Source organism: Dothidotthia symphoricarpi (assembly GCF_010015815.1).
Source record: "Dothidotthia symphoricarpi CBS 119687 unplaced genomic scaffold P153scaffold_6, whole genome shotgun sequence".
Classification (NCBI taxonomy): Eukaryota; Fungi; Ascomycota; class Dothideomycetes; order Pleosporales; family Dothidotthiaceae; genus Dothidotthia; species Dothidotthia symphoricarpi.
Window position 1 is genome coordinate 897,973 of NW_022985013.1, and position 23,682 is coordinate 921,654.

Genomic DNA, 23,682 nt, shown 5'->3' on the forward strand with positions numbered 1-23,682 from the left:
CCCTGAAATCAGGGACGACCGGCTGGAGGCATACGTCGATCAGGTTCTGTGACACCACAATCACCACCTCTTGTTCATCAGCTCTGTGTGCGACACTTTCCAGCTGAATTATGTCAAACACGTAGGCGCCAATGAAGAGATGAGGTCACGGATGATCTCGTTTAGATAGCTTCGCCGCCTCGCTTCGCCAACAAAATACATGAGTCCAGGGTATCCCCAGCGATGGGCAGGGAACCCTTCTCGAACCTTTCAAGCGCCAACCGAGCACATCATGCTTGGCCACGAACCATAAACGAAGCATGGTGATCACCCGCGTTGACGCGTCTCAATTTGCCAGCCATAACCTTACAGTCGATTTTCAAATATGCGGTCTTCTTGACAGCTCGTTGTTTCGGATTTGAATATGAGGGACTCTTCATACAATAGTGACATATGTCGGAGCGTAAACAAGAAACACTCTTTATTAAGATGATGTTCGGCGGGCATGTCACCGTAGAAGTAGAATATGGTGAATGTTCACCGCAAGAGCCGTACGGGTTGATGTGTACGTGGATCAAGTTTCAAAAGCCCAAGATGCAGACGTTTCTTCAAAACTACTCGGTTACATATTACTAGCTTTTAGTTTTCAAGAACCATCAATGGACGAGGATCATTCTACGAGTACATACGTTTAGCCAGGAAAGTTGTCTCAGCGGGGATTCCTTGCCTTGATATTAGCACATCCCATGCTCGCACAGACAATTGAGCCTGTCTGCGGACATGCATCTCTAACGCGAATCCAGGCGAGAATTGTTCCGTGTTCTTGGAGGGGTTGATGGGTATTAGCAACAACGTAGCACAAGCAACTGTTCACTCTCTTTGACAACTTGGCGTGGGCGACTGCGTTAAAGCCTTATACAAATTGCAACTACACGGCGTTGAATGGAGTCGAGAAGTTTGACATGAGGTGGAGGAGGTCGATAAACACAGCATACGTAAAGTCCTCAAAATTGAATATGAAGACCTCTTGCTTCTAATTCAGTGGCAAGGTACGGATTTATCCCTAACTCGTAGCCAATCCTAATGATGTAGTTACTGTTTCATGACTTCGGTTTGAAGAATATTTTCGAGCATACTTGACAGCATAGATGGCGATATGAATATTGCAGAGTAGTATGCATGGCCCATACTACTTACCATTCCATCAGTGTCGCATTCCAGTGTTTGAACAGGCTGGCACTTATATACACGGTTCTGTGAGAGTTCGAATTTTAATTTTAAGTTTAAACGCCGTTCGCATGCTTCTTGTAAGAGGACTTGATGCTTGGTCTGTTTTCGAATGTATCTGCACAGCTTGTCATACTTGATCTTTTCTTGTATATCTGTAGTTGTTAATGCTACATTACTGCTGCTTACTGTTATACAATGTGATTCCTGTGTTTTAGTCTGGTTAATGTAGCTTCGAGAAAGCGGTGGAGTGTGTTTTGATCCGTGGATGGCCAGAAGGGGGAGAGGAAGATATATATGTACTCGCAAAAATGCTCGGGCGAGATTGTGGATGAATAAATATGGGGTCGTCGAGTATGCAATGGGAAAGCGAGATAAAGGTTGATTACCCAAAGCACAAGAGGTGCGATATGGGATAAATAGGTGTAACACATATAGTTGACACTCTCAAGTTCACAAGATACTAATTTCTTCTCCTCTACAATTACCTCTAGTATAAACAAGCATCATTAACGCTGGATGTGCGCTATGCTTCTTCAGATGTGCCTGATCTTATGGTGGTTGACGGCATGACTCTGTTGTAGCATCCAAGTTTGAGTGAATCTGCCAGTTTGCGGTTGATGTATCATGCGGATTGCTCGGCCATTGGAGCGTTTCATGAAGCTTTGGTCGAACAAAGTCCACAGTCGTGGGGGCGATTAGCAGCCTTTGCGATCGTTATTGTTGTTGTTGTTGTAACGAAGTTGTCCAAGGTCGAGACGCCTCGTTTCGAGTAAAGTGTGTCAACCTTTTCTAACTTGTGTTGGGAGGCGCGTCGAAATGATGTGTCTGATTCATCGCCACCCACCAACTCTACCTTCGTCCCATCGCTCCTTGCGCTCTGCTCGGAGATACAACGTCTTTCGACCTTCTCTCAGCCGCCTCACAAACTCGGTCACCTCTCGCTCACTTGCAATGACATCGCTACCTCCAGCACCTTGACCTTCGAGAAAACTCTCCTCAAGACCCAGGCACAGGGCTTCTTGCTCGCCTACTGCAGCACTCAACCGCTGATACAGCGCCGGGGGGCTAAATTCCCGCAAAGCCTCGTCCTGTTCAGCCTGCTTCGCCCTCCACTGGCGCTCCAAGGCTCGCAAAGACAGTAGACGTGACTGTGTGTTATCACGTTGATGCTGGACGTGTGATTCAATCTGTTTCAGTGACTCTGCCAGCGCTATATTCTGCGCCAGTAGTGCTTGTAAGGGCGCAGTTGATGCTGCAAGTGATGGGTGTGCTGTCTCAGGACTGTGAATTATTGCATGCTGAAGGTCTGGGGTTTGCAGGATGTGATGGAGATCTTTTGTCCTGTACGCGTTTCAGCATCGAGCCCGGCGCGTGTCTGGTGTGACATACGGCCTGTCTTTCAAGACGTCAGGCAGCCAACCATCGTTTGGCGGATGAACTGTGAGTTGACTGGGGTCTGCTTGAGATGGGTTTTGGGAAGAGGTTTGCTGGCCACCATACGACTGCGACTGGCCTGGGGGCGGGGGAGGTAGTGGAGGGCCTGTCGATGGTGTCGCAGTCTTTGGCGGGGGTGGAGGTGGGGTAGATGCATCGTATTGGTAGAAGTTCTGTGAGTGGCGGGGCGATTGAAATGCCATTGTGTAGTTTGAGGTCCGTGAGTTGTTAGTGATGTGAAATGCGTGATAACTTATCAATGTTGCCAGTGGTCGTTCAGGTTGACGCACGTCAAGATGTCGGTCGCATGTTGTTCCCCACCGTGAACACGAGTCAGTACCGCCGTGCTCAACATGAAGGGCTTCATCGCCGAACAGATTGCAGTCTTTTGTTAGCACAGTGGCAGCGGCCCAGACTCGTTCAGAGATAAAAGCTCCATCACGAGCTGTTCACAAGATGGCTCTAGCATGCGCCATGGTCAGGGGCACTCGGCACTTTCCCCATTCTTCAGGGTGCGCTTGCCCCATTGGATCTTACGTTGACGGGCAGAAGATTGCGCATCAGATGCACAAAAAGCAGTCAGCAAGCCACCCGCTGCTGGCGTCGATGTTGCACGGAGAGTTTGATCGACTTTTGTAGACTGTGATATGCCCTCGCCTTGTCGATGGAGCAGGGAGTGTCAAGGCAGTTCGACACAGCGTCAATTGCCACTCAGACAGGGTAGCATGTGGAAGTGGTCGTAGCAAGCATCCCCAAGCATTCCTCCAGCCATCTCACCCCTTCTGGTGCTCATCATCAGCCGTCGATCCGCTCTGGCACGCTGATAGGCCCTCACCTGTCACCTGGAAGGGTTCCTGCAGAAGCGAACAACGCGGCACGCTCCACTCTCAGCGCGAACCGCCCGTCTCGGCCAAGCTCGTTTATGGGCGCGTCGAGAGCGGCCAATTCGAGAGCTGCGATCTGCTAGTCGGCAAATCAGTCTCCTATTACGAGTACCCACCGCCTGCGCTGGCGAGTCGCGCCTCACCTCCATTCACTGCATCGGCCAGTTGTGCAATGCCATGCCTCTTGAGGAGCGATAACAGCAGAATATGCACAAATACAAAGACCCCGTAGAGGGCCCGACGCGATCTGGGTCACCACCACCTCGTCCAAACCCCTTCACCCTCGCATCTTTTGCTATTCAATCCTTCGCTTCCTTCCGGTCGCAGACACCTCCTCTACCTGCGTCCGCTGCCGGCCATTCCCACTCCCAGTCCCAGTCGCCGGTTCGACGAAAGCCCCTCCCGGCAAACTCGCTCGTTAGCAATCGCTTCTCCGCACCACAAGCACAACCGACCTTCCGCTCAAGTGTCGTCCAAGATACAGAAAGTCACCAGTCCGATTCAGGTCGACGTCCCCTTGCGAACCTGTCGCCTCCTTTAGACGACGCCAACTTCTTGCCCAGGAACCTAGACGAGTAAGTCCCTCGCCCCTCCGCGCCTTCTCTTGCGTTGACATCAATTGTAGCAACCCGCATGGCAACACGCCTCTAAAGGGAACCGCCTCCAAGAGCACATTTGCACCACGCAAGAGTTCGCTCTCCATCACGACTACGCCTATCCCCTCTGCACCGCGGCATGAGAGATCGGCCAGTAGCTTCCAACCTCGGCGAACAAACAGGACAGAGGAATTGAGATCGCAAGGAGGCAGGCCATTGCACACTCGATCTCCTACTATGCCCAACATGCCCGTGTATACCTCAGACCCACGACAACCAGACCTCCGACTCCGACTGGATGGTGTGACAGAAGTCATCATCGACGAAGACACCTACAGATTGGACGAAGACGTAGCACGAGAACAAACGTCATCAAGCAAGCCTAAATCGCCAGGCGGCGGCTTCACATCCTTCTTCGGCTGGAACGCATCAAAGAGCCAGAACGGCGCAGATTCGCCAGCCACTACATTTTCCGAGAGGTCTTTGTCTCCTGGAAATTCCCCACGATACGCACAATCTCACATGTCTACCAGAACGAAGCCCGAGGGCCTGGACATCCCAGCGGCCCAGTCGTATTTCAATGTCCCTGGAACCCCCCTCTTCTCGTCGTCACCTCAGATGAACGCCCACGTAGAGGAACTCGAGCGCGAGTTGCGCGAAATAAGCTCGGAGCTTGCTTCTTCAATACAAAGAGAGATGGACCTGGAGGATGAAGTCGAGCGGTGGAAGGCAGAAAGCTCCACCACTGCGCCATCTGACAATCGAAGGACCAGCGACTATTTCTCAGATTCTGGGACGAGTTCGGTTCGATTCCCTATTGGGGACCCTGAAGCCAAACTCGAAGAAGTCGAAACACTACGCAGGAAAGCAGAACAAGACCGTGCCTCGCTGAAAGTGCGTATGGCAGAGCGGATACAAGAAGAGCTTAGACGTCGGAGAGATTTAGAGGAGCAAGTTCAACATCTAGAGGAGCAGGTTAGCGACAAGTCGAGAGCTGGCTCATTCTCAGAAAGCCCTAGACTCAGAGAGCTCACAACCTCGCTAGAAGATGCTAAGAGACGTTTGGCTGAAGAGAGGCAGGTAAAAGAGAATTTCGAAGACCTCCTAACCGCACTCCGCGATGAACTTGAGAAGCACCGCAACGAGGCTGACGAGCTACGAGACCAAATCGTTCCTCAGCTTCGAGCTCGACTCGAAGTCTTGGAGGTCGAGGCAGTCGACACGGAGAGACTTGTACACGAGACGACTCGCATGCAACAAGAGATAGAGCATCTTCGAACCGAAAACCAGGCACTGAACAACACGCGCAAATTGCAGCTCGAAATGCCACAGCAAAACCTACCGTTCCAGCCCATCGCCGAAGAAGCCAACGACTCCCCAACAACAACCTTGCGCGTCGGGTTGTCGCGCTCCAACTCCTTAGCTCGAAGTACTGGTGCATTCAAGTCAATGAGGTTGTCGCGATCAAATTCCGTCAAGGATAAATCAGGTGAAGCGTCTCCCAGAGAACAGGCTCCGGTAGCTGGTAATCCAGTCAAGGAACTGGAAGAACAACGGGATGCACTCCACAAAGCTTTGAAGCACCTGTTGCAAAGACAGGAGATGCAACAGAAGGAATTCGAAAGACGCATCAGAGAATTAGAGGCAGAGAGAGATGTAGCTCTCAATGTCACCCCCCGGCGAACTGCATTCCATAAGGAAGTCTCTGATCTAAGACAAGAGGTCGATTCGCTTCGACGTCGCGCCGACGATGCGCTGGAGCAAAAATACCAGTGCGAGAAAGGTCTAGGTGGATTGCGAATGGACCTCGATCGCGCACAACAAGAGACGAGTTCACTTCGGGATCTTCTCCACGAGCATGAAATTGCTATTCCGGAAATTCGCCTCGAAAACGAGCCAATCTCTCTGGACAAGGCCTACAACGAGCTCCGTACCACTCATGCACTCTCAATCGCCAGTATTCAACAACTGGAGTCAAGTGATGGCGACTCGCTTGGTGCTGCTGGAGTTGAAGCGCAAAGGACGCTAGATCTTCTGAAGCAGAGTATCTCGGATGCTGAGGCCGAGCGCGACTTGGCTCAGGAAGAGGCTGAGTATTATCGTGAACAAGCCCGAGAGCTGCAAAAGTCAGAAATTGAGCATCTGGGCAAGGAGCAAAAGCTCAGCATCGAGTTGTTCGCCGCTGCCACACGCATGGACGAGTTGTCCAACAGGATACAACAACAACTTCAAGCTAACAGTTCTTTGCGCAATCGCCTGACTGAAGCCATCACTCGTGGTGAGAAAGAGCAACAAAAATCAACAGAGCAGATCATCGAGCTGGAACGACGACTAAAGACGGCAGAAGATAAGGTTATGTTTGCTCAGCAGTCGTCGGAAGATGCCATCGCGAAGCACGAAGAGGAGGTACAGACACTAAAGGAGAGCCACAGCGACCACCTGCGTCGTGTGAAGTCTGGCTTGCTTAGTCCGGCTGCTTTCTCTCCCAAGATGCCTTTGTCGCCTGTATTTGCTCAACGATCTCCTCGCCTCGACGTGACAAGCAGCGGGCCCGCTATGACCATGGCCGAGGCCACTAAGACAGAACTCCTTCAGAAGCGCGTAGAGGAGCTCGAGAAGGCTCTCAGAGATGCTGACCGCGAGATGGAGGAAGTTGTCGGACGCATGAACTTTGCCCAGATCGAGGTCGCTGAACTTCAGTTCGAGAGGTTAGTCGAACAAAGACATTCAGCAGAGATACACCACTGACTTAGCTACAGAGACGAAGCTCTCCGCTCCACGAGAAAACTCCAAGCCGAGATAACCTCCGAGCGCGAGAAGGTCAAGGTCTTGATGAACTCTACCTCGTAACTCCATCACACCCGATGTTGTACACTGGCCACGACGTTCTTGCCTTACTTGCCCTCCTCAACTTACTAGCTGTATCCTCGACAGCCCTAGTAATTCCACAACAACATGTCCGGCGTTCTTTTTGAATATCGCATTTCGGGCGTCACGATTACATGCATTTTATGCTTTACCTTACACATTCGTTGCATCCTGAGGATACCTACTATTTGTCGTGACCAGCAGTTTTGCGGTCATCGTTCTATACCCTCCAGCTGTCTACGATGCCACATACTTCTCCTTCATTAATGGCAACCCTGTATACATCGTGGGATCGCTAATTTGGGCTTCGAGCTTGTTTTGGATGGCTTGTACTCTCGCTAGCATTGATGTATTGTTAATGTACTATAAATGTGTAATGGATCAAGGCTGAAAACGAGTCGATTGATGTGTTATTAGTTCTGCCTCTTGCTTTGGTGACAACGTGCTGTTGTCAATTCCATTCTGTGAATGTGTTTCAACGTGTATGGTAATAGAAAACTCGATTCCCCCCCCGTCCTACGTGACCACGCTTTTTCCTCGCGTGGCTGCAGCCGTGGTATTGCTTTTGTATGAGCCCACATGCTCAAGCGACACGTGGAGATGTCTGGTAGCTAGATATATGCTTTCCAGAATAATACGACGATATGATGGCCAGGTATTGGTGATCCCAGTGTGCGCTCTTATCCTCCGTCGCGGCGCACATCTTGTTCCCAGCAAGGATTTGGTATCAGGGTTTGGATCTGAAGTTGCAGGAGCACAGCACGGAACCGCCATCTGCACAGAGCTTGCAACGGCTCTGGCCCAAGCATGTGAACATGTAAACGGCGGGATGCGCTGCAGTATCTGCCGTATGCACGTACTGTGTGGAGATGCCCAAAGATGGTGATTCCATGGGGCATCGGGTAGCTTTGCGAGAAAGGCGGTGAATATATGGAATCCCAGGTATATCGCATCCAGCTACCAGGAGTCCATGCCTTCGCTCTGGAAGTGTCACCCGTGTATCTCCCTACTCGATCTTGACCTGCCCCCGCCCGCATAATGTTCCGCGCTAGCTGTCTGCTGCACCCACTTGCCTGCTCTAGTCCGGCTCCTTGGACTCTATCCCTGACTTGAGCGTCTGCGACACTCCCCAGTCCTCTCTTACCTGCCAGCTGTCCGCTCTGAGTCTGCTTGCAGAGTCGTTCACTTCTTGCGCTGTCTGGAAAGCGCGGTATCCTTTTCGTGCTCCCTGATTCCCCCGCGGCCGGCTTGGGCAGCAGCTCTCCAGCACCCCCTCCAAAAGCATTGCGGACCTTTCTCTCTCCCGCACCACACCCACCACCCAACCGTCCCGACACCCAATTTACTGAGGAGGCCATCTGTGGATCCTCATCCCTTCTCCACCGCCCATAATGAATAATCAACAGCAGCCGAACCGGCTGAACCTAAACTTTGGCCTTGGAGGCGGTGACCGCGGCAACCAGTTCCAAAACGACGGTCGAGCGTTCCCAACCACTCCCTCGACGTTCCCGCAGCCCGTATACCCGAACCAGGCCGGCCAACAGGAGGTCTGGGGTGCGCAGCAGCAGCAGGGCAATGGCTATGGAGGCTATTTCCAAAACCCCTACCAGCAGGCCCAGTACCAGGGACAGCAGGGGAACCTCCAGGGCCAGGGTCAGGCACGCTATGATGCCAACGGTCTTGCTCAACAACTCTCCCACCAGCATCTGGGAGGCAACGCTCGCTCTGGAAGCTCGTACGGTCGCCAGGCCTCACCAGGCCAGCAGCGCCCACGCACTGCAGACAACAGGGGACATGGCTACGGAAACTATGGCAGCGGCTCTGCGCCTCGAGGATCTTCGCTGAACGACGAGGAGCCCTTGCCCAAGAACCCGGAGAAGTACTCGGAGAATGTTGCGAAGCAGGCGACCATGTCGAAGAGTCTGATCAACACCTTCTTCAAAGATAGTGTCCAGCGGGCACGCGACCGGAACCAAAGGTAACTCAAGTGCTGCATGCTCGAAAGATTTTGCTAACGCACAAGCAGAGCTCTGGAGCTAGAATCCATCATGAAGGAGCCCTCCATCTCCGACAACCGCAAATCACAGAAGGAGCATAACATGCGCCGTGCCGAGATCGAATACCTACGTTTCCTGCGAACGAAGGAGAAGCCAGAAAACTTCTCGACGCTCAAGATTATCGGCAAGGGAGCTTTCGGAGAAGTCAAGCTTGTTCAACGAAGGAACGACGGCAAGATTTATGCGTTGAAGTCGCTTGTCAAACAAGAAATGGTAAGGCCTCGATGTCTCGCATTTATTGAGTAGGGCATTAGGCTAACAGCAAGCAGTTTAAAAAAGATCAGTTGGCTCACGTCCGATCGGAGCGTGATATCCTTGCCGAATCTGACAGTCCGTGGGTCGTGAAGCTCCATACTACTTTCCAGGACAACACTTTCCTATACATGCTTATGGAGTTCTTGCCTGGTGGTGACTTGATGACGATGCTCATCAAGTACGAAATCTTCACCGAAGACATCACCCGCTTTTACATGGCAGAAATTGTGCTGGCTATAGAAGCTGTTCATAAGCTGGGATTCATACATCGGTAAGAGCTACTCATTCTAAGCATTTGTGTACATTTTGCTAACCATAGGAAGTGATATCAAGCCTGACAACATCCTGCTGGACCGTGGGGGCCACATCAAATTGACTGATTTCGGTCTATCAACAGGTTTCCACAAGGAACACGATGCTGGCTACTACAAGAAGCTGCTTGCTGGCGGCGCGCACAAGTCAGCTCGGGATAACCGAAACTCGATGAACTTGGACCAAATTCAGTTGACGGTTAGCAACCGTACCCAAATCAACACATGGCGAAAGTCGCGTCGTCAACTCGCCTACTCAACGGTGGGCACTCCAGATTACATTGCGCCGGAGATCTTCAGCGGTCAAGGATACGATTTTGGTTGCGATTGGTGGTCTGTTGGTACGATCATGTTTGAGTGCCTTATTGGCTGGCCGCCGTTCTGCGCAGAGGAGCCACACGACACATACCGCAAGATTGTCGACTGGCCGCGTAACTTGCACTTTCCACCGGATCAGCAGCTTGGCGCAGAGGCCGAAGATTTTGTCAGGCGGTGAGTGTTCCTTGCGTTGTTCTTCTCAAACTTTAAAGCTAACGAGAATCTCTCTAGCCTGATCTGTGATGCAGAGCATCGTATCGGCCGTATTGGTGGCGCGAGCGAAATCAGGCAACATCCTTTCTTCCGCGGCGTGTCGTGGGATGGACTGCGCCGCATTCGTGCGCCGTTCGAGCCCAAATTGCAGTCCAACGTCGACACGCAATACTTCCCCATTGACGAGATTGACCAGAACGACACCAGCGCTGCGTACAGGGCGCAGGCCGCACAGTCGGGCGAAGATGAGTACGCGACGAGCTTGCCATTCATCGGCTACACGTACAAGCGTTTCGATGCCTTTAGGGGATCCTAGGAGGTCTGCGAATTGCCTGGATGCAACGCCGATTCGCATGATGATTGCATGAGCTATGATGGTTTTGCGGAGAGGTACTCAAGCCGTAGAACATGTCATATCGAAATATGAGCATCGCATAGGCGTCGGACTTTGTCTTTATTAGCCTACCTTTTCAACCTGGCTGCTGCTGTTGTTCTTATAGTCGGAGTCCGGGTGATTGCTGCTGCGGGCGCAGCCTCGGGGAAGTACAAAGTACAGCGCTGCCTATCTTCACTGTGTCGGGAATGGATATGTTGTGGCGTCCGGTGATTGAGTGTATGTAGACCTAGGAGGTGCAATTTACGTACTGGTTTGGTGAGGGCAAAGGAACTGTTCTGTGCATATATGGGGGAGTAACGAGAAGCGACCAAGATATGAGTAAAGCAAATGTCTTGCGCGTGATGTCCGTTTCTGGGGATATATGACTCTGACGCTGAGAAAGTCTGCAGCTCACGTTTGTCCTCCTGTTGTTCCATCTCCATGGCTTCCATCCTTTGCACACATGCGCTGTGTCCCTCTGCAAAGCCAAAGCTTCCCCATTCCAACCGATAACTCCATGCTTCAAAAGCTGCAAAAAGGCCTACTCCCATGCTGGATAATCACTCCAAGCTCGCCGACCACTCCTCCACCTCCCTCCATGGAAATCCTATCCGCCCCACCGCCCTATCACCGCGATACTCCGACTCTTTTACCCGCTCATCGCGCTTCAAACTGCACCATTCTATCCCCACGTTAGCTTCTACCCCCCATCTCCAAGCGCATCCGAGACACGCAGAACCACCACTCACCGGTTCGTCCGCTGCTTGTACAACACGCGATGACCGCAGTTCCTGCACCGGATGGGCTCGCCGCGCTTCAGCGGCACGTCGTTGTCGCAGTCGCCGCACTTGTAGAGGACTGTGCGCGCGGTTGCTGCGGCGGCTGTGGCGGCGTCGTCTTGCGCGGTGGTGTTGGGGGGCTGGTATTGGCTTGCCATTTTGGAGGGTGGTTTTGTGCGGGGGGTTTCGTGGGTATGTGGGGTGTTGGTGTTGGGTGTGTAGGTGTTTGCGATTTCGGTACGGTGGGAGGTTGTGGTGTTGGTGTTGGAGTGGTTGGTTGCGGTTTAGATAATTTGGAGGCGGTGTGGGGAGGGTGGCAGAATCGGAGGGAGTCGAGTTTGTAAAAGTGGGGCTACGTATCGATAAGAGACGTGTTCACGACGCGTTGGGATTCTGATTCTGTTCACCCATATCGAAAGGGCGACGTTTTTAGGAAGAAAGCGGCCTGTGGCTCTTCCCGTCTTTAATATAGAAGAATGTGCTAGGAAAGGTATCCTTATCACGATATACCACCTCCGGAATCACGACGAGAATGGATATGCTATCAAGTTCATGGGCGTACAACATCTTTCGATTGAAAGCACGAATAGTAACTTTGAGCTAACTCTTGAACTATGGAATATTACAAATACCACTATGAAGATTGTTTCTTCTTTGATGCGTTGCGCCATATATCTTTTCACGGTTCAAGTAGCCAGGAGACGAAATGCTTACAGACCCAAGAATAGTGATATGGACAGGTTTTCTTACAAAGGGCAAGTAATTGCAGAGAGAAATACTTCCGTGTGTTGTATTGATACTTCTGCCTTTGTAGACAGTACGAACTTCTCAATGGACTGTTGGTTCTTTTCCTCACACGCTTCAACCACCACTCCTCGCCTATGCTTGACTTGCCATGTATATTCAACAGCCGTAGCCTTGCCAGTCAGGCCGTGTCTCACTATCGTCGTGCCAGTATCTTTCGTACGTATTTGTGTGCTTGCTGTCGAGAATATAGTTTACTCCTCAATCGTCTTGACGCACTCCCATTCACCGTTCAATCTCTCCTTCCACAGGCTGACCCTGTTGTCACCAGTGCTCACTGCCAGCACATTACCACTCAAACTCCAGCTTACACGCCAAGCGACGGCATCGACATTAAGGACAGTGGACTTCCAGTCACCTATAACTCGTCAGTACCTATTTGATGTCCTGATTCATCTTTCACATACGTAAATCCGAGGATGTCCAGATGCGCACAGTCTTGTCCTGTGATGCAGACGCAATGTACGACTTAGAGAGAACTGTAGGCGACCACGCGACATCGCGTACCCAATCCGTGTGTCCTGGCAAAACCTGTGTGTTCTGCCAGCTCCCTGTCTCGGGGCTGAAGTCCCAAAGCTTGACCTGGCAATCGCTTCCACCAGTAGCGAACCGTCTCGCAGCGCCCGCTTGGTTCCCGCTTGCGCTAACGACCTGTCCTGGAGCTACCGCAGGAGCCCACGACACGCTATTCACACCGGAACCGCAGGCCTGGAAGATCTGGTGTGTCCAAGCGTTGTCTTTGAATTCGAGGACCGAGACGTTGCCGTCGGAGGAGGCGCAGGCGAGGAGGCAGCCCGCTTCGTGGGGCGCCCAGGCGACAAGGTTTACGGATGCGGTATGGAGGGCGACGTCGTAAATCTTTTGCCAGGCGCCCGACTGTTCGCGCCAGATGAGGACCTTGCCATCGTAGGAGGAAGAGGCGAGGATGTTGCCGTACTTAGGGTGGGCCCACGCGACACACCAGACGGCGCCCTCGTGTCTGTCTAGCTATTAACATCTTACGAGGGTCATAGTCGCGAATGACGCACCCTTTCAGCGTCTCAACCAGCTTGTGGTTCTCGCCCTCGACCTCGAAGATCTTGATTGTCTTGTCGGAAGAGCATGTCGCTAGCCGCCGACCATAGTAGTCTAGCACGGCATCATGCTGTGCTTCATTAGCTTCAATAGAGAGCAGATCGATGTTTTGTCCGCCAGCCGCCATTGCGCGCTTCCCTCCTCAAACTTTTTGGGCTGGAATATGTGTGCGTGTACGGCGAGAGGTACGAAGGCTGTTGTAGACGTACAATCATTTCATCGTGTCCGGAATTCGCTATTACGTTTGCCTGGAATGCTGGAGTTAGCGGGAGAAACTCGGGAAAGCGCGTTTGCAGTGCGCAGCGGGGAGGTACTTGCCATTTTGGCTGTGCTGCAGTCGCGTGAGGATATATGGCGTTGATTCGGTTGGAAGGTCTGGGTGTAGTAGGCGCAGAGAAGTAAGGATGCAAGATGTCGCGGCTAGGTGTTTGTAGCTTGGGCTTGGGATGTGATGCTGTGGCCTTTACAGCAGGGGTCGTTGGCTGTTAGGCACTGATGAGATAAGATTAGATCGATCGACCAATTCATGCTACGAGCTTCAAGCACGTGTATTAACAGTTTTTTACGTTCATAGAGAAGACCAACACTGATTCACTTCATATTAAATACACCTTCATATAAACTGGCATTATACAGTCTACATTATATTATTCGTTCCTCAACCTGATTTAGGCTCCTTCGTCCTTCAAATCAACTGAAATCTCAGTATATACAATTTCGATTTTTTTTCCTACTCTAAAACAACTGGATCGGCCTGTTGTGATTGAGTTCCATGTCAAAACGTGTCAAGGAAGGTGGGAGTTCAGTAGTTAGAGACTACCAGGGCAAAAGAGTTTGGTGCCTGACAGGAAGGGCACCAGAGGCGCCCGCAATCAATGCTTTGCTAAACCTTCCAAATCAGGCATATTAGTTTACGGACGCTAAGATCCTCCATTAGCCTCACCCATTCTGTAAACACCATCTCTAGATCGTCGTTTAGACTTCGAATCACGACACCTTTCATCGATACAGACATCCCTAGACCCAACTGGCAGCACAGTTAGGCAACAGACGCTCAACATCTCACGCCCAGATCATCCATCCCAACTTCACCTTTGCTTTTGCCCCTGGTTGCCTTGCGCTAAACCCGTCCGGGTGCGCTGCCTAACATCCTCACCAACATACACGAGCATCCGTAAACTAGGAAATGGCAACGACCCATAGCCAGTGGCCAGCTTCCCAGCCCTCACCCTTCTCCCAGCATGCTCACACCCCATCATTACCAAAAATGTACGACATCCCAGACCAACTTTCACCAGCGCAAGTCGAAGCGATGAAAATCTTGACGCATGTTTTGGAGAAACTGAAAGAGCCGGACTCGAAGTACTATGCGCGGTATGGCAAGTGGGTTGAGAGGCATCAGAAACTGGACGACTTTTGCTTTCGGTGTGTTAGACCGCAAGTTTGGACCTTCTTGGGAGGGCGGTGGAGTCTTGATGGGTGAGTGAAATAAGTTCAAGGTTCGTGCATAAATGACTGATGATGAATCAGATTGAAAGCAATCGGCGGAGATCTCAGATTCGAAGGTCGTGGCGTATACGTGAACGGTGTGCTTGGGTTGGACAAACGGTGAGCTCAAGACTTTCATTGAAATGTATTCGACAAGTTTGTTTTACTAGTATGTCAATCTAATCACGGATACAGGGTACGCACATACATAGGACAAGCATCCTCACTCCGCCAACGCTTCGCTCAGCATCTTAATTTTCGTTACCGTCGTGACAACCCTAGTCTGCATTACCTCGCCATCCAAAAAAGCATCTACAACGCTTTCGGTACTCTGGCGCTCTTACCTTCGCCTAGCATGGGCAATCACACCTTACCTGGCATGGACTCTCCCGACTTGTTACTCAACGTGATCGAAATGTGGATGTCTCTTGTGTTCCGCAGCCTGCCTGCTCAAGCTCTCGAAGCCTGGATACCAAAAGGCGTCGATGCCGGCCGAATAGAAGGCAAGGAAGGTGAATTCGGCGGCCTCAATATCGCTGTTCCTCTTGATCAAGGTGGAGATCAGAGAGACTGGATCGACCTCAGCGAGTGCGGTGACACGCTTGTGCTGGAGTACCTGGGCATTGGGGAGAAGAAGGCCGAAGCCGAGCGGAAGAAACGTAACGACACGCCAATTGCGAACAGTGAGATCAAGGAGGAACAAGATGAAAGTACGCAGACAAAGAAGACCGATAACGTGGAAGAGGTGTTTGCCGAGAGGAGGAGAAAATACACGGAATTGGCTAAGAGACGCAATCGTAAGAAGTACGCTGAGACTCTAGTGTCACCTGTCACGGTGGTGGCCATTGGTGTGGCGGTCGTGTTTGGTGTCATGTTGCTGAGAAGCAATGGAGGACCGGGGCTGGCACCGAGAGGACGGTTGAGATAAGGCAAAGGTATTGGATACGAACACTTCATTCAAAACTTCTGTCTCACATACTCATCCTGTACATTGCCATCCCGCATACCAAGCAAAGAACATGGATTGCAGTAGGAAGTGGGAACATGACTCAGAAACAATAAAGATAACATTACTCAAACGATGTTTAGATTATCACTACGATACTCAAATGACGACTAGTACACTCGCTCTGTCTCTTGCAGTGCGCCAGGCAGTTGACAGAATGCAGGGCTTACATACTGGCCGTATCGCGCAAAGACACAAAAATATACATGTGACAAAAATGCTTTTAATCTCTCACTCCCCCCCTCAACGCCAATTCGGTCACAAGCGAACTTGTCCATCTTGTAAACTCGTCTATACGGCTAACCTGTGCCTTGCGGCCTTAAACCGCAGTACGCTGAGCACGGTGTGTGTACTCCCGCTTGGCAATCTTGCCATTCTGGCACTTCGTCCCAGCAGCAACGTCCTGCCAGATAACCTTACCCCAGTTGCAAAGGCCGAACTGAGCCTCGCCGTTGCACACTAAGGCGCCATCGGGAGAGCAGGAAGAATCACCAGCGCCAGTACCCGTGCCAGTACCAGTACCAGTGCCAGAGTTAACATTGTCAGGCTTGTTAACGGGGATGGTGGGAGCTTGGGAAGGCTTGGGCGTAGAAGGAGCGGGAGAGGGCTGGGGCGCGGAAGAAGATTGAGAAGCGAGAGGGGCTTTAGGAGTTGGAGCCGATGCACCGGGGGCGAAGACACCACCTTCAGTTGGCTTGGGACCCTGGGGAGCGGTGACGGTGATGATGGTGCGGAGCGTAGAGGTCCCAATCGGGGTAGAGGAAGCCGGAGCTGAAGGAGCCGGAGCAGAGGGAGTGACAGGAATGCCGGGGTTGGCGACAGGAGGAGAGCCGCTGCCAGGGTTTACACCTCCACTACCCCCCGCTGGAGCACCACCGCACAGAGAAACAAAGGGACCAGTCCCGATCTCAGTCTTGTACTTGCCCGGGTTCTCGAATGTGTAGTCAGAGCCCTCAGACGTCTTGCAGCTGCCCTGACCTTGAATGTTCGCAACAGCCATATCTGGGAGCGAGTCAAAAGCGGCGCTATCGTCTGAGCCGCCTGAGACAGTGATGGGCGCGCAGTTCATGTACATCTCGCGGTTACCGACCTTGTTGAACCACGTCCAGGCCATTGTCATCTCGCCGTTGGGCAGTTCAGAAGGAACGTCGAAGGGAAAGGTGCCTAGAGCGCCTCCAGCACCGAGATTACCCGGCGTTGACGCTGGACATCCCCCTTCAATGCTATAAATCACCTTCCATTTTGACGAAGGCGAGGGCGTCTTGTCAGTCGTAACAGCAACCTGGCAGGAGCCACCGCCATGGACGGCTGTACCGGTGAATGAGAGGGTTTGCTTGGAGCCCACAGCCCAGTCGTTCATTTTCTTGACTTCATACGAGCCGCCGGCGCCAACCTTGCAGGGGAAGTCGGAGCCTGAGGGATCGAGAGGTGAGTTGTTTGGCGAACCGTAGGGGACGGGATTGGCCATGATCATATGTGCGTTGACGGACAGAGGAGCCATGGCCAGCATGGCGGCGAAAAGAGCGGTTGAAGTGAACATCCTGATAAACAGTGTAATCGAAAGCGTGAGGTTTGACTTGTTGCAAATGCGCGTTGGTTGAGGTTAGATTGGGATGCGCTTTGAGTGAAGGTGGGTTGAGTTGTCCTGCTTGAGCGTTTTGGTTGAGAAGGGGAGAATAGCAAGAAGAGTTATATAGGCAAACGGCTGCGGTGAGGGAGAGTACATTATCGTCGAGTTATTACACAATACCTTCACAATGAATTGACGTCACAAGAACTTGGTGTGTGAACAGAGAAGTGATAGTGAATGACTAGATGACAATGTCTGGCTCCGTGCATTAACAGTGAACCCAAGTGAAGGAGTATGATGATACTTAGCCAAAAAGAACGTAACGTCAAAGAGTTTGCCTAGTCTGTGGGTACGACAATAGGGTGCTTCAAGCTCGAAGTTTTGGGAATTCTCGCATGGAAATAGTATGATAGACTGGACAAGATGCGAAGAGAAACAACAGAATATGATGAATCTGCTACCGCAAATAAGAGATCAAGACATGATATCGCTACGAAAAGACGGTCGAATTGACTGAGAGTAGAAGAAGCTCCTGGCACGGTCTAGTTCATTCACTTCCTTTGCGCGAAGGTTGAGAGGATAGGAAATTTGATATAGTAGTCTACAACTTTGCTTAGAAACATGTTTTGGTCAGTTGTCTGGTGGAACAATACGGAAAACATTTGTCTCAGATGGGCGATCGAATCCCCATACTCGCATGAACGACTGGTCTTGAAATTATCGAGGACGCAACGGTGGCGGGCTCTATCTGCTGAGATTGCCATGGAAGAACACAAACCCTCTTTATCGTTGCATCGTTCTATGGTGATAATTGAATGTAGCCCGCGAGTAACATGTCTTCGTTCAATAATTTATACAGAGCATTTTGTTTTCCAGAAATATGTAAAGTAACTGTCGGTATGGGCTGTCTGGCCAAGGGTTTTTCGTGAATGATGACGGAAACGCGTGAACATGTCCAGACGGAAGCGACTAAGCTCATTTTGGCCTAGCGTCCTGACATAACAACCGCAGGCGCGAAACATCGAAGGTGCGAAGTTGACCTGCATCGATCGCCAGGAACGCAGCAACACACACGCTTCAGACGAGACAAGTAGGAAAACGGATAAACTAGGCCAAATAAGAGTCGTGGGATTGTTTTACGGTTTTTGCGCCCTCGCATCCACCTCGCTTCTTGATTGAAAGCGTTGCAACGCGGCCAGCGCTCGCGAGCTCTTGAGCTTCCTCACTTTTCGCAAACGGTCCATCGCGCGCGCCAGGAGCCATGTTTACAAGCACGGGCAGGACAGCGCCTCCCCAGGCGTTCATGTCCAGCTATGCGCCGCGCCTGCGATCTCACGGAAACTCGTTAATATCGCCAATCGTCCCGGCGTCCAACACACTTCCTGCGCCGCGCGTGACGAAACGCGGAACGGCCGTCATCAGCTATGCAGAGGGCGTGGACGACGATGACGACTTCGAAGACAGCGACCGCCCGCGCCGCGCGACCGGCCTGCGCAGCGTGCAGAGAGGAGACGACGCGTCGAACATGGACAAGACGGCGCAAATCGCAGCGCTGGGCCAGGAGTTGACTGCGCCTGTCGACCTTCAGGGCATCTGGCGTGACTGGATGGGACGGCCCAAGCGCACATTGTGAGTGCAGCCGGAGATACAGCCTGGCATGGGGCAACGAATATGCGGCATGAGCCCTAACTGAATGCGCAGGACCGAGAAACAGGTGCACGTGCAGTCTGTCTTGCCCGTCACTCTGATTCCCATCCGAATCGACATGGACATACAGTCTTTCCGCCCTGATGCCCCGCTTCCAACGCCCTCCAATGCCCGCGACTTCGGCATCAACGAGAGCCTGCCCGCATACAAGCAGCCCGACATGACGCCGGCATACAGGCTGAAGGACACTTTTCTGTGGAACCTGCACGAGGCTCTGATGACGCCAGATCAGTTCGCAAAGCAGTTTGTGGACGAGTTGGATCTCCCGGCAACCCGCAAGCCCCAGCTGATCCTCGAAATCGCAAACCAGATCCGGCAGCAGTTGGAGGAGTATGCAGGAGTCGCGCTGCACCCTCTCTTCCACTCCACAACATCACCTGCACTCGATGCGACTGCGACTAAGCCTGCTCTGCCTGCAGCAGCATTGGACGGGACCTCGACACCTGCAGTACCAGCCACAAACGGCACGTCGACCCCTGCAGTACTGCCCACAAATGGCATATCCACACCCGTTGCGAATGGTACAACGCACACAGACGGCGCGCAAACACCTGCAGCCGTGCCGAATGGCGTCAGTGCCTCTGCTACCGCGTTGCCCTCTGAGGAACTACACAATCCAGACGATACCTACCGCTGCATCGTCACGTTGAACATCAACCTGATGAATCGATTGTATACCGACAAGTTCGAATGGTCATTACTGCACCCTCCAGGTTTTGCGGAAATGTTCGCAAAGGTTACGTGTGCCGATCTAGGTTTATCTGGAGAATGGGTAGCAGCCATGACACACGCCATATACGAAGCAGTTCTGCGTCTAAAGAAAGAAGCCTGCGAAAACGGTGGACTAGTTGGCGATGGCGAGATTGACAACGATGCTGTGGAACCCACAATCGGTGCAGGCTGGAGATATGACCAAGAGCACCTCTGCGACGAGTGGGAACCCAAGGTCGAGATTCTCTCCCAAGAAGAAATAGAAAAGCGTGAAGGCGACCGTGAACGACAAATCCGTCGACTACGACGAGAAACCGCGCGCTTTTCCTCTACCACAAACATGAGCGGGGCCCCACAAAACGAATTCTTCAACAACATCGAACAGCAGGAGAACATGGGTCGCGGCGAGCGTAGCAAGAAGAAGCGACGCTTCAGGAGTCTCAGTCCTGTGGGCCGCGACACGCCGGGCGCAGGATCTGGATACGGTGGACAAGACGGAGGGTTGCAAGACGGGTAAGTAACATCAGGATTCTAGCCTTTCATTTCGGCTCTTCTAACGCCTCACGCAGGGAACGCACTACTTGGCGATGCGCACATTGCTGTGTATGGGGCACTGCCGTCTGGGCCGTCCGCGACGGCCCGCGAGGCCCACGCAGCCTTTGTAACAACTGCGGATATTTGTATGAGCGGGACAAGAAACTGCCGCCATGGTCGGAGAACCTGTTCCTCCAGGATCGTCCATATCACGATGTCCAGACGTATCGGCCGCAGCGGTAGCATCCTTCCATACCCAAGTAATTGTTACGCAGTACTTACCGGCCCCCTGGAAACCAAGGGCGGATCAAGGAGGATGTTTCGAATGTAAGTGGTATTCTTTGTAGCATTTCCCAGCGTGGCGTTCGAGGGCAGATATTGTAGCACCATGTTCGTCTTCCCATGAGATAGGATGGCGGGTTGAAGGACGAAGCGCCCGCTTCAATAGGCGGTAAATTTGGTTTTTGTTCCGGCTTCTACGCACCAATACGAAGCTATTCACACGCACATGTTCCTTGCTTTACAAATGCTACGACTGGTGTTGGTTACGGGAGCGCGATAGTGACAATACCGACGCGGTGGATATCGTGTCATGCACTTTAGGGTTCGCCCCGGAGATGGTGGTTTGAAGGAGTCGTGTCATCGTGGGTTTGCTTTAGACAATGACGCTAGTCTTGCTATTGTTCTTCGTTCTGATACTTCCGACGCTGTAATTTGCACTACCGTACGTTCTGTGCGTTGGGATCGGGAATGAGATTCGAAATCAGGATATGATTCCTGTAATTGTCATCGTGTCACGTCTGGCTTGATTTCAATGTAACGACGACAACCACAACCATAGCACAAAGAAGGGAAGGTGTCACCTTGACCTGCACAGTCAATAAATTCCACTTCTTCACAGCAGGTCACACGCGCGCGCATCTGCACCCACAGTCTCGTCACCTCTCCGCATCTATATCCGACACTCCAAGCCATCCACTCCCTATTGTCCGCACAAGCCTTCCTATTGTGAACCAGAAAAGCGCAAAAACGCACAGTCTCCACCGACTCATGACCATCCGCCGTAAGCTGGCATAGTTCTGCCTAGTCGCTCTCCGACACGCAACCGCCGGCAGTTTCCCAGCCGTGTGTCAAGTGCGGGCCGCAGATCATCCACGTTGGAATGGTCATGCGGGCCAATGGCATACGTCGGAGCGGCAGCGTAACGAAGATGCGAAGCTGGTTGCGTCGCTTCTGGACATGGATGGCTATGGTGTGATGCGGTGCGATGCTGTGGTTGGGGGGTTGGTCAACTGTGGGTGAAGTTTGTACCCGGTAGTACGATTACGATGCTGCAGGCCAGACCTTATTGTAACAATAGGAATGTAATTTGCTAGTGTGGGTTCCGGTGTGTTGGCGTGTGATTTTTCGGCCATTTGTTGCATGCACGGGGACGTGTATCGTGTTTGTGGGCTTGCTATTGTGTACATGTTTCAGGGCACTTGTGAATAAGTTGGGCTAGCTTATCGGATTGGTGCGTGGTGCGTGAATGTGCGGTATCGGTACATAGGCTGCAATCTGAAGTCTGGATATATACGTGAAGCCTACTGCAAATTTCGTGGATTTTTGTGAGTCGTGAAAAAAACTTTGTTCTGTCTTGGGATTCGAGTGCATGTGAGTTTGCGCATCGATGTCGAGATTCTTACGTGTGCTGATCCCTGGTGTAGTAAGAAAGACGAGACATCACGTAATATTTCTTCTGGTTTTGGAATCAGACTTGGAAGCAGTCATATAAATTTCTCTTCATATCCTCTGCCGTCTCTGCCAGGCAACTTCTCAGCGCGACCTTCGTCATCGTTAGCAAACTTCAAGAAGAGTCATACTCTACTGCCTTCAGGACTCAGACTTGAACCACCTAAACCTCAACCTCACGACAACGTCACAACATATCTCATCGCCAGGAAGACCAACAACTTCTCATCCTGACAGATAGTCATATACTTCATACAACAATGAATCCATCCTGCGACTCTATGGCACAAAGCGATAAACTGCAGCAGTCCGTTTCTATATCTTCAGAACAACCGCCACAAACACCGACATTCGACAAGCCGCCAGCCTACCACATGGTTGTTGATCCAAATGCACCGATACCAAACATGCGCAGCCCGTACGACCCAGAGGACGAGGACGACGAGAATGAAGACGATGACATACCAGAAATCATCGTTAACGCCTCAACTCAGATTCGAGGAAGTGGAAACATCATCTCCGTAGCACAGATAGACAGCGTACGGATAGCAAGTCTCCTGGCCGCTATACTAGATGGGGAGCAGCCAACGAACGCTACGAGCCTGCACCAGAGTCCATCGTCAACACCAAGAGGGAGGGGAAGAACAACGAAGCAGTCCCTCAAAATGAACATCACTATCAACTGCGGTGCGACTATAATAGGCGATCGAAATATCGTCGGCCCTGGCCTTGGCGATATCGCGAGACAGATGCAATTGGCGCAACGGAATCAGACGGCATCTATGCAGCAGCAGAGCCAGAATCAAGGACAGGCATCGAAGAGTGCGGTAGCCCCCACACCACCATCGAGTCGAAGTCCGAGCGTGCCGAGCGGGGTTCCTGGAGGTGTAAAGAGGAGGTCTGATTCAGATGCGGAGGAGAGCGTTGGGAAAAGACAATGTTGACAAGAGTTCTGATGATGTTAGGTGTTGTTTGACGGCTTGATGCTAGTTCATCTCAGTGTATATGTCGGTGTTTTATGAGCTGTTGGTTTTAGCGTATATGCTCAGTGAGGCATCATGAAGGTAATGAGTTACATCAGTGTGTTCTGTCTTGTATGTCAGTGTTGTTTCGATCGATCAAGACTATTAGTAATAGCACATGAAGGTAGAAGGTGCGGAGGGTAGGCACAGTATAATGACTAGCATTCCAACAAATCATGTCACTTACAATGATGAGTTCAAGAGCTCTAGGAGAGTGTTCATTAATCTGGCAGGTGTGTGTTCGATAACAACGCTCTGACTATACTATTGCAGATTGACTTTACCTCCAGCTTCGATGGTGTATCACTTACTCTTGCTGTTGTTGAGCAATGACAACACCTTCAGAGCTGAATTGTAACACCAAACCTGTAGCTAGCTTCTAGTATCTTCATCTCAAGCGGCAGACTGTCGTATTCTATAGAAACACAGACGCAGACATAGCTTGAATGTTACCTCCACTGTGTAAGGCAAGGCCGTGTCACTCTCTTGGAAAGGGATTGTTAGAACGAACAACAAAGTAGCTGCGCATGACAGATTCTATGTGGCAGATGACGTTTGATGATTCCGTCATCTCGTCCTCCAGCTGTGTCGCAAACCGTTTGACAGGGTATATACCGCATTCGGATGCCCACAACCGACCCATACGCAAGGTGGCCTTTTCCACGGACCACGATCACCGTGCGCCGAGTCTCAAGATGTCCTCATTCCACCGGTATGATGAGGCGTTGATTACTG

The 23,682-nt window shown here is 51.6% G+C and overlaps 9 protein-coding genes across 9 annotated transcripts; 5 read left to right on the forward strand and 4 right to left on the reverse strand.

Annotated features, from left to right (window-relative positions):
• Positions 1–1,585: 1,585 nt before the first annotated feature.
• On the reverse strand, positions 1,586–3,022 carry P153DRAFT_312043 (uncharacterized protein). The gene is made up of 2 exons (XM_033664831.1): positions 2,599–3,022; positions 1,586–2,550 (listed from the first exon to the last, which is right to left on the reverse strand). Exons 1-2 carry the CDS (start codon positions 2,844–2,846, stop codon positions 2,040–2,042), a joined length of 759 nt encoding a protein of 252 aa, XP_033525943.1. The 5' UTR covers positions 2,847–3,022; the 3' UTR covers positions 1,586–2,039.
• Positions 3,023–3,624: 602 nt separating this feature from the next.
• Positions 3,625–7,322, forward strand: P153DRAFT_198360 (uncharacterized protein). Its single transcript, XM_033662476.1, has 4 exons — positions 3,625–4,102; positions 4,153–4,602; positions 4,657–6,831; positions 6,883–7,322. Exons 1-4 carry the CDS (start codon positions 3,735–3,737, stop codon positions 6,971–6,973), a joined length of 3,084 nt encoding a protein of 1,027 aa, XP_033525944.1. The 5' UTR covers positions 3,625–3,734; the 3' UTR covers positions 6,974–7,322.
• Positions 7,323–8,382: 1,060 nt separating this feature from the next.
• On the forward strand, positions 8,383–10,461 carry P153DRAFT_374392 (kinase-like protein; the record flags this gene model as incomplete). Its single annotated transcript, XM_033669511.1, has 5 exons — positions 8,383–8,969; positions 9,018–9,261; positions 9,318–9,574; positions 9,627–10,106; positions 10,164–10,461. 5 exons carry the CDS (start codon positions 8,383–8,385, stop codon positions 10,459–10,461), a joined length of 1,866 nt encoding a protein of 621 aa, XP_033525945.1.
• Positions 10,462–11,178: 717 nt separating this feature from the next.
• On the reverse strand, positions 11,179–11,458 carry P153DRAFT_383653 (uncharacterized protein; the record flags this gene model as incomplete). The annotated part of the gene is made up of 2 exons (XM_033670258.1): positions 11,179–11,203; positions 11,271–11,458. The coding sequence occupies 2 exons, from the start codon at positions 11,456–11,458 to the stop codon at positions 11,179–11,181; spliced, it is 213 nt and encodes a 70-aa protein (XP_033525946.1).
• Positions 11,459–12,017: 559 nt separating this feature from the next.
• P153DRAFT_365138 (Sec13 protein-like protein) lies at positions 12,018–13,631 on the reverse strand. Its single transcript, XM_033667766.1, has 5 exons — positions 13,497–13,631; positions 13,388–13,426; positions 13,133–13,248; positions 12,512–13,083; positions 12,018–12,462 (listed from the first exon to the last, which is right to left on the reverse strand). The coding sequence occupies exons 1-5, from the start codon at positions 13,497–13,499 to the stop codon at positions 12,299–12,301; spliced, it is 894 nt and encodes a 297-aa protein (XP_033525947.1). The 5' UTR covers positions 13,500–13,631; the 3' UTR covers positions 12,018–12,298.
• Positions 13,632–14,147: 516 nt separating this feature from the next.
• Positions 14,148–15,781, forward strand: P153DRAFT_429832 (uncharacterized protein). Its single transcript, XM_033672796.1, has 3 exons — positions 14,148–14,657; positions 14,709–14,786; positions 14,862–15,781. The coding sequence occupies exons 1-3, from the start codon at positions 14,365–14,367 to the stop codon at positions 15,592–15,594; spliced, it is 1,104 nt and encodes a 367-aa protein (XP_033525948.1). The 5' UTR covers positions 14,148–14,364; the 3' UTR covers positions 15,595–15,781.
• Positions 15,782–15,991: 210 nt separating this feature from the next.
• P153DRAFT_286471 (lytic polysaccharide monooxygenase) lies at positions 15,992–17,212 on the reverse strand (the record flags this gene model as incomplete). The annotated part of the gene is made up of 1 exon (XM_033663469.1): positions 15,992–17,212. The coding sequence occupies one exon, from the start codon at positions 17,210–17,212 to the stop codon at positions 15,992–15,994; it is 1,221 nt and encodes a 406-aa protein (XP_033525949.1).
• Positions 17,213–18,503: 1,291 nt separating this feature from the next.
• Positions 18,504–20,437, forward strand: P153DRAFT_286437 (SNF5-domain-containing protein; the record flags this gene model as incomplete). The annotated part of the gene is made up of 3 exons (XM_033663467.1): positions 18,504–18,871; positions 18,944–20,173; positions 20,230–20,437. 3 exons carry the CDS (start codon positions 18,504–18,506, stop codon positions 20,435–20,437), a joined length of 1,806 nt encoding a protein of 601 aa, XP_033525950.1.
• Positions 20,438–21,793: 1,356 nt separating this feature from the next.
• Positions 21,794–23,119, forward strand: P153DRAFT_365141 (uncharacterized protein). The gene is made up of 2 exons (XM_033667767.1): positions 21,794–21,847; positions 21,901–23,119. Exon 2 carries the CDS (start codon positions 22,186–22,188, stop codon positions 22,867–22,869), a length of 684 nt encoding a protein of 227 aa, XP_033525951.1. The 5' UTR covers positions 21,794–21,847; positions 21,901–22,185; the 3' UTR covers positions 22,870–23,119.
• Positions 23,120–23,682: the final 563 nt, after the last annotated feature.

Bases quoted from the DNA above. Each gene is read 5' to 3' on its own strand.
- P153DRAFT_312043 (XM_033664831.1), bottom strand. From the start codon at position 2,846: ATGGCATTTCAATCGCCCCGCCACTCACAGAACTTCTACCAATACGAT. The intron at 2,551-2,598 runs GTATGTCACACC...AAACGCGTACAG, and splicing joins GACGTCTTGAAAGACAGGCC to GACAAAAGATCTCCATCACA.
- P153DRAFT_365141 (XM_033667767.1), top strand. From the start codon at position 22,186: ATGAATCCATCCTGCGACTCTATGGCACAAAGCGATAAACTGCAGCAG.
- P153DRAFT_429832 (XM_033672796.1), top strand. From the start codon at position 14,365: ATGGCAACGACCCATAGCCAGTGGCCAGCTTCCCAGCCCTCACCCTTC. The intron at 14,658-14,708 runs GTGAGTGAAATA...ATGATGAATCAG, and splicing joins GGGCGGTGGAGTCTTGATGG to ATTGAAAGCAATCGGCGGAG. The intron at 14,787-14,861 runs GTGAGCTCAAGA...TCACGGATACAG, and splicing joins GTGCTTGGGTTGGACAAACG to GGTACGCACATACATAGGAC.
- P153DRAFT_198360 (XM_033662476.1), top strand. From the start codon at position 3,735: ATGCACAAATACAAAGACCCCGTAGAGGGCCCGACGCGATCTGGGTCA. The intron at 4,603-4,656 runs GTCTTTGTCTCC...CATGTCTACCAG, and splicing joins GCCACTACATTTTCCGAGAG to AACGAAGCCCGAGGGCCTGG. The intron at 6,832-6,882 runs GTTAGTCGAACA...ACTTAGCTACAG, and splicing joins GCTGAACTTCAGTTCGAGAG to AGACGAAGCTCTCCGCTCCA.
- P153DRAFT_365138 (XM_033667766.1), bottom strand. The intron at 13,249-13,387 runs GTACGTCTACAA...AATGAAGCACAG, and splicing joins CCGGACACGATGAAATGATT to CATGATGCCGTGCTAGACTA. The intron at 13,084-13,132 runs GTGCGTCATTCG...ATAGCTAGACAG, and splicing joins CTGGTTGAGACGCTGAAAGG to ACACGAGGGCGCCGTCTGGT.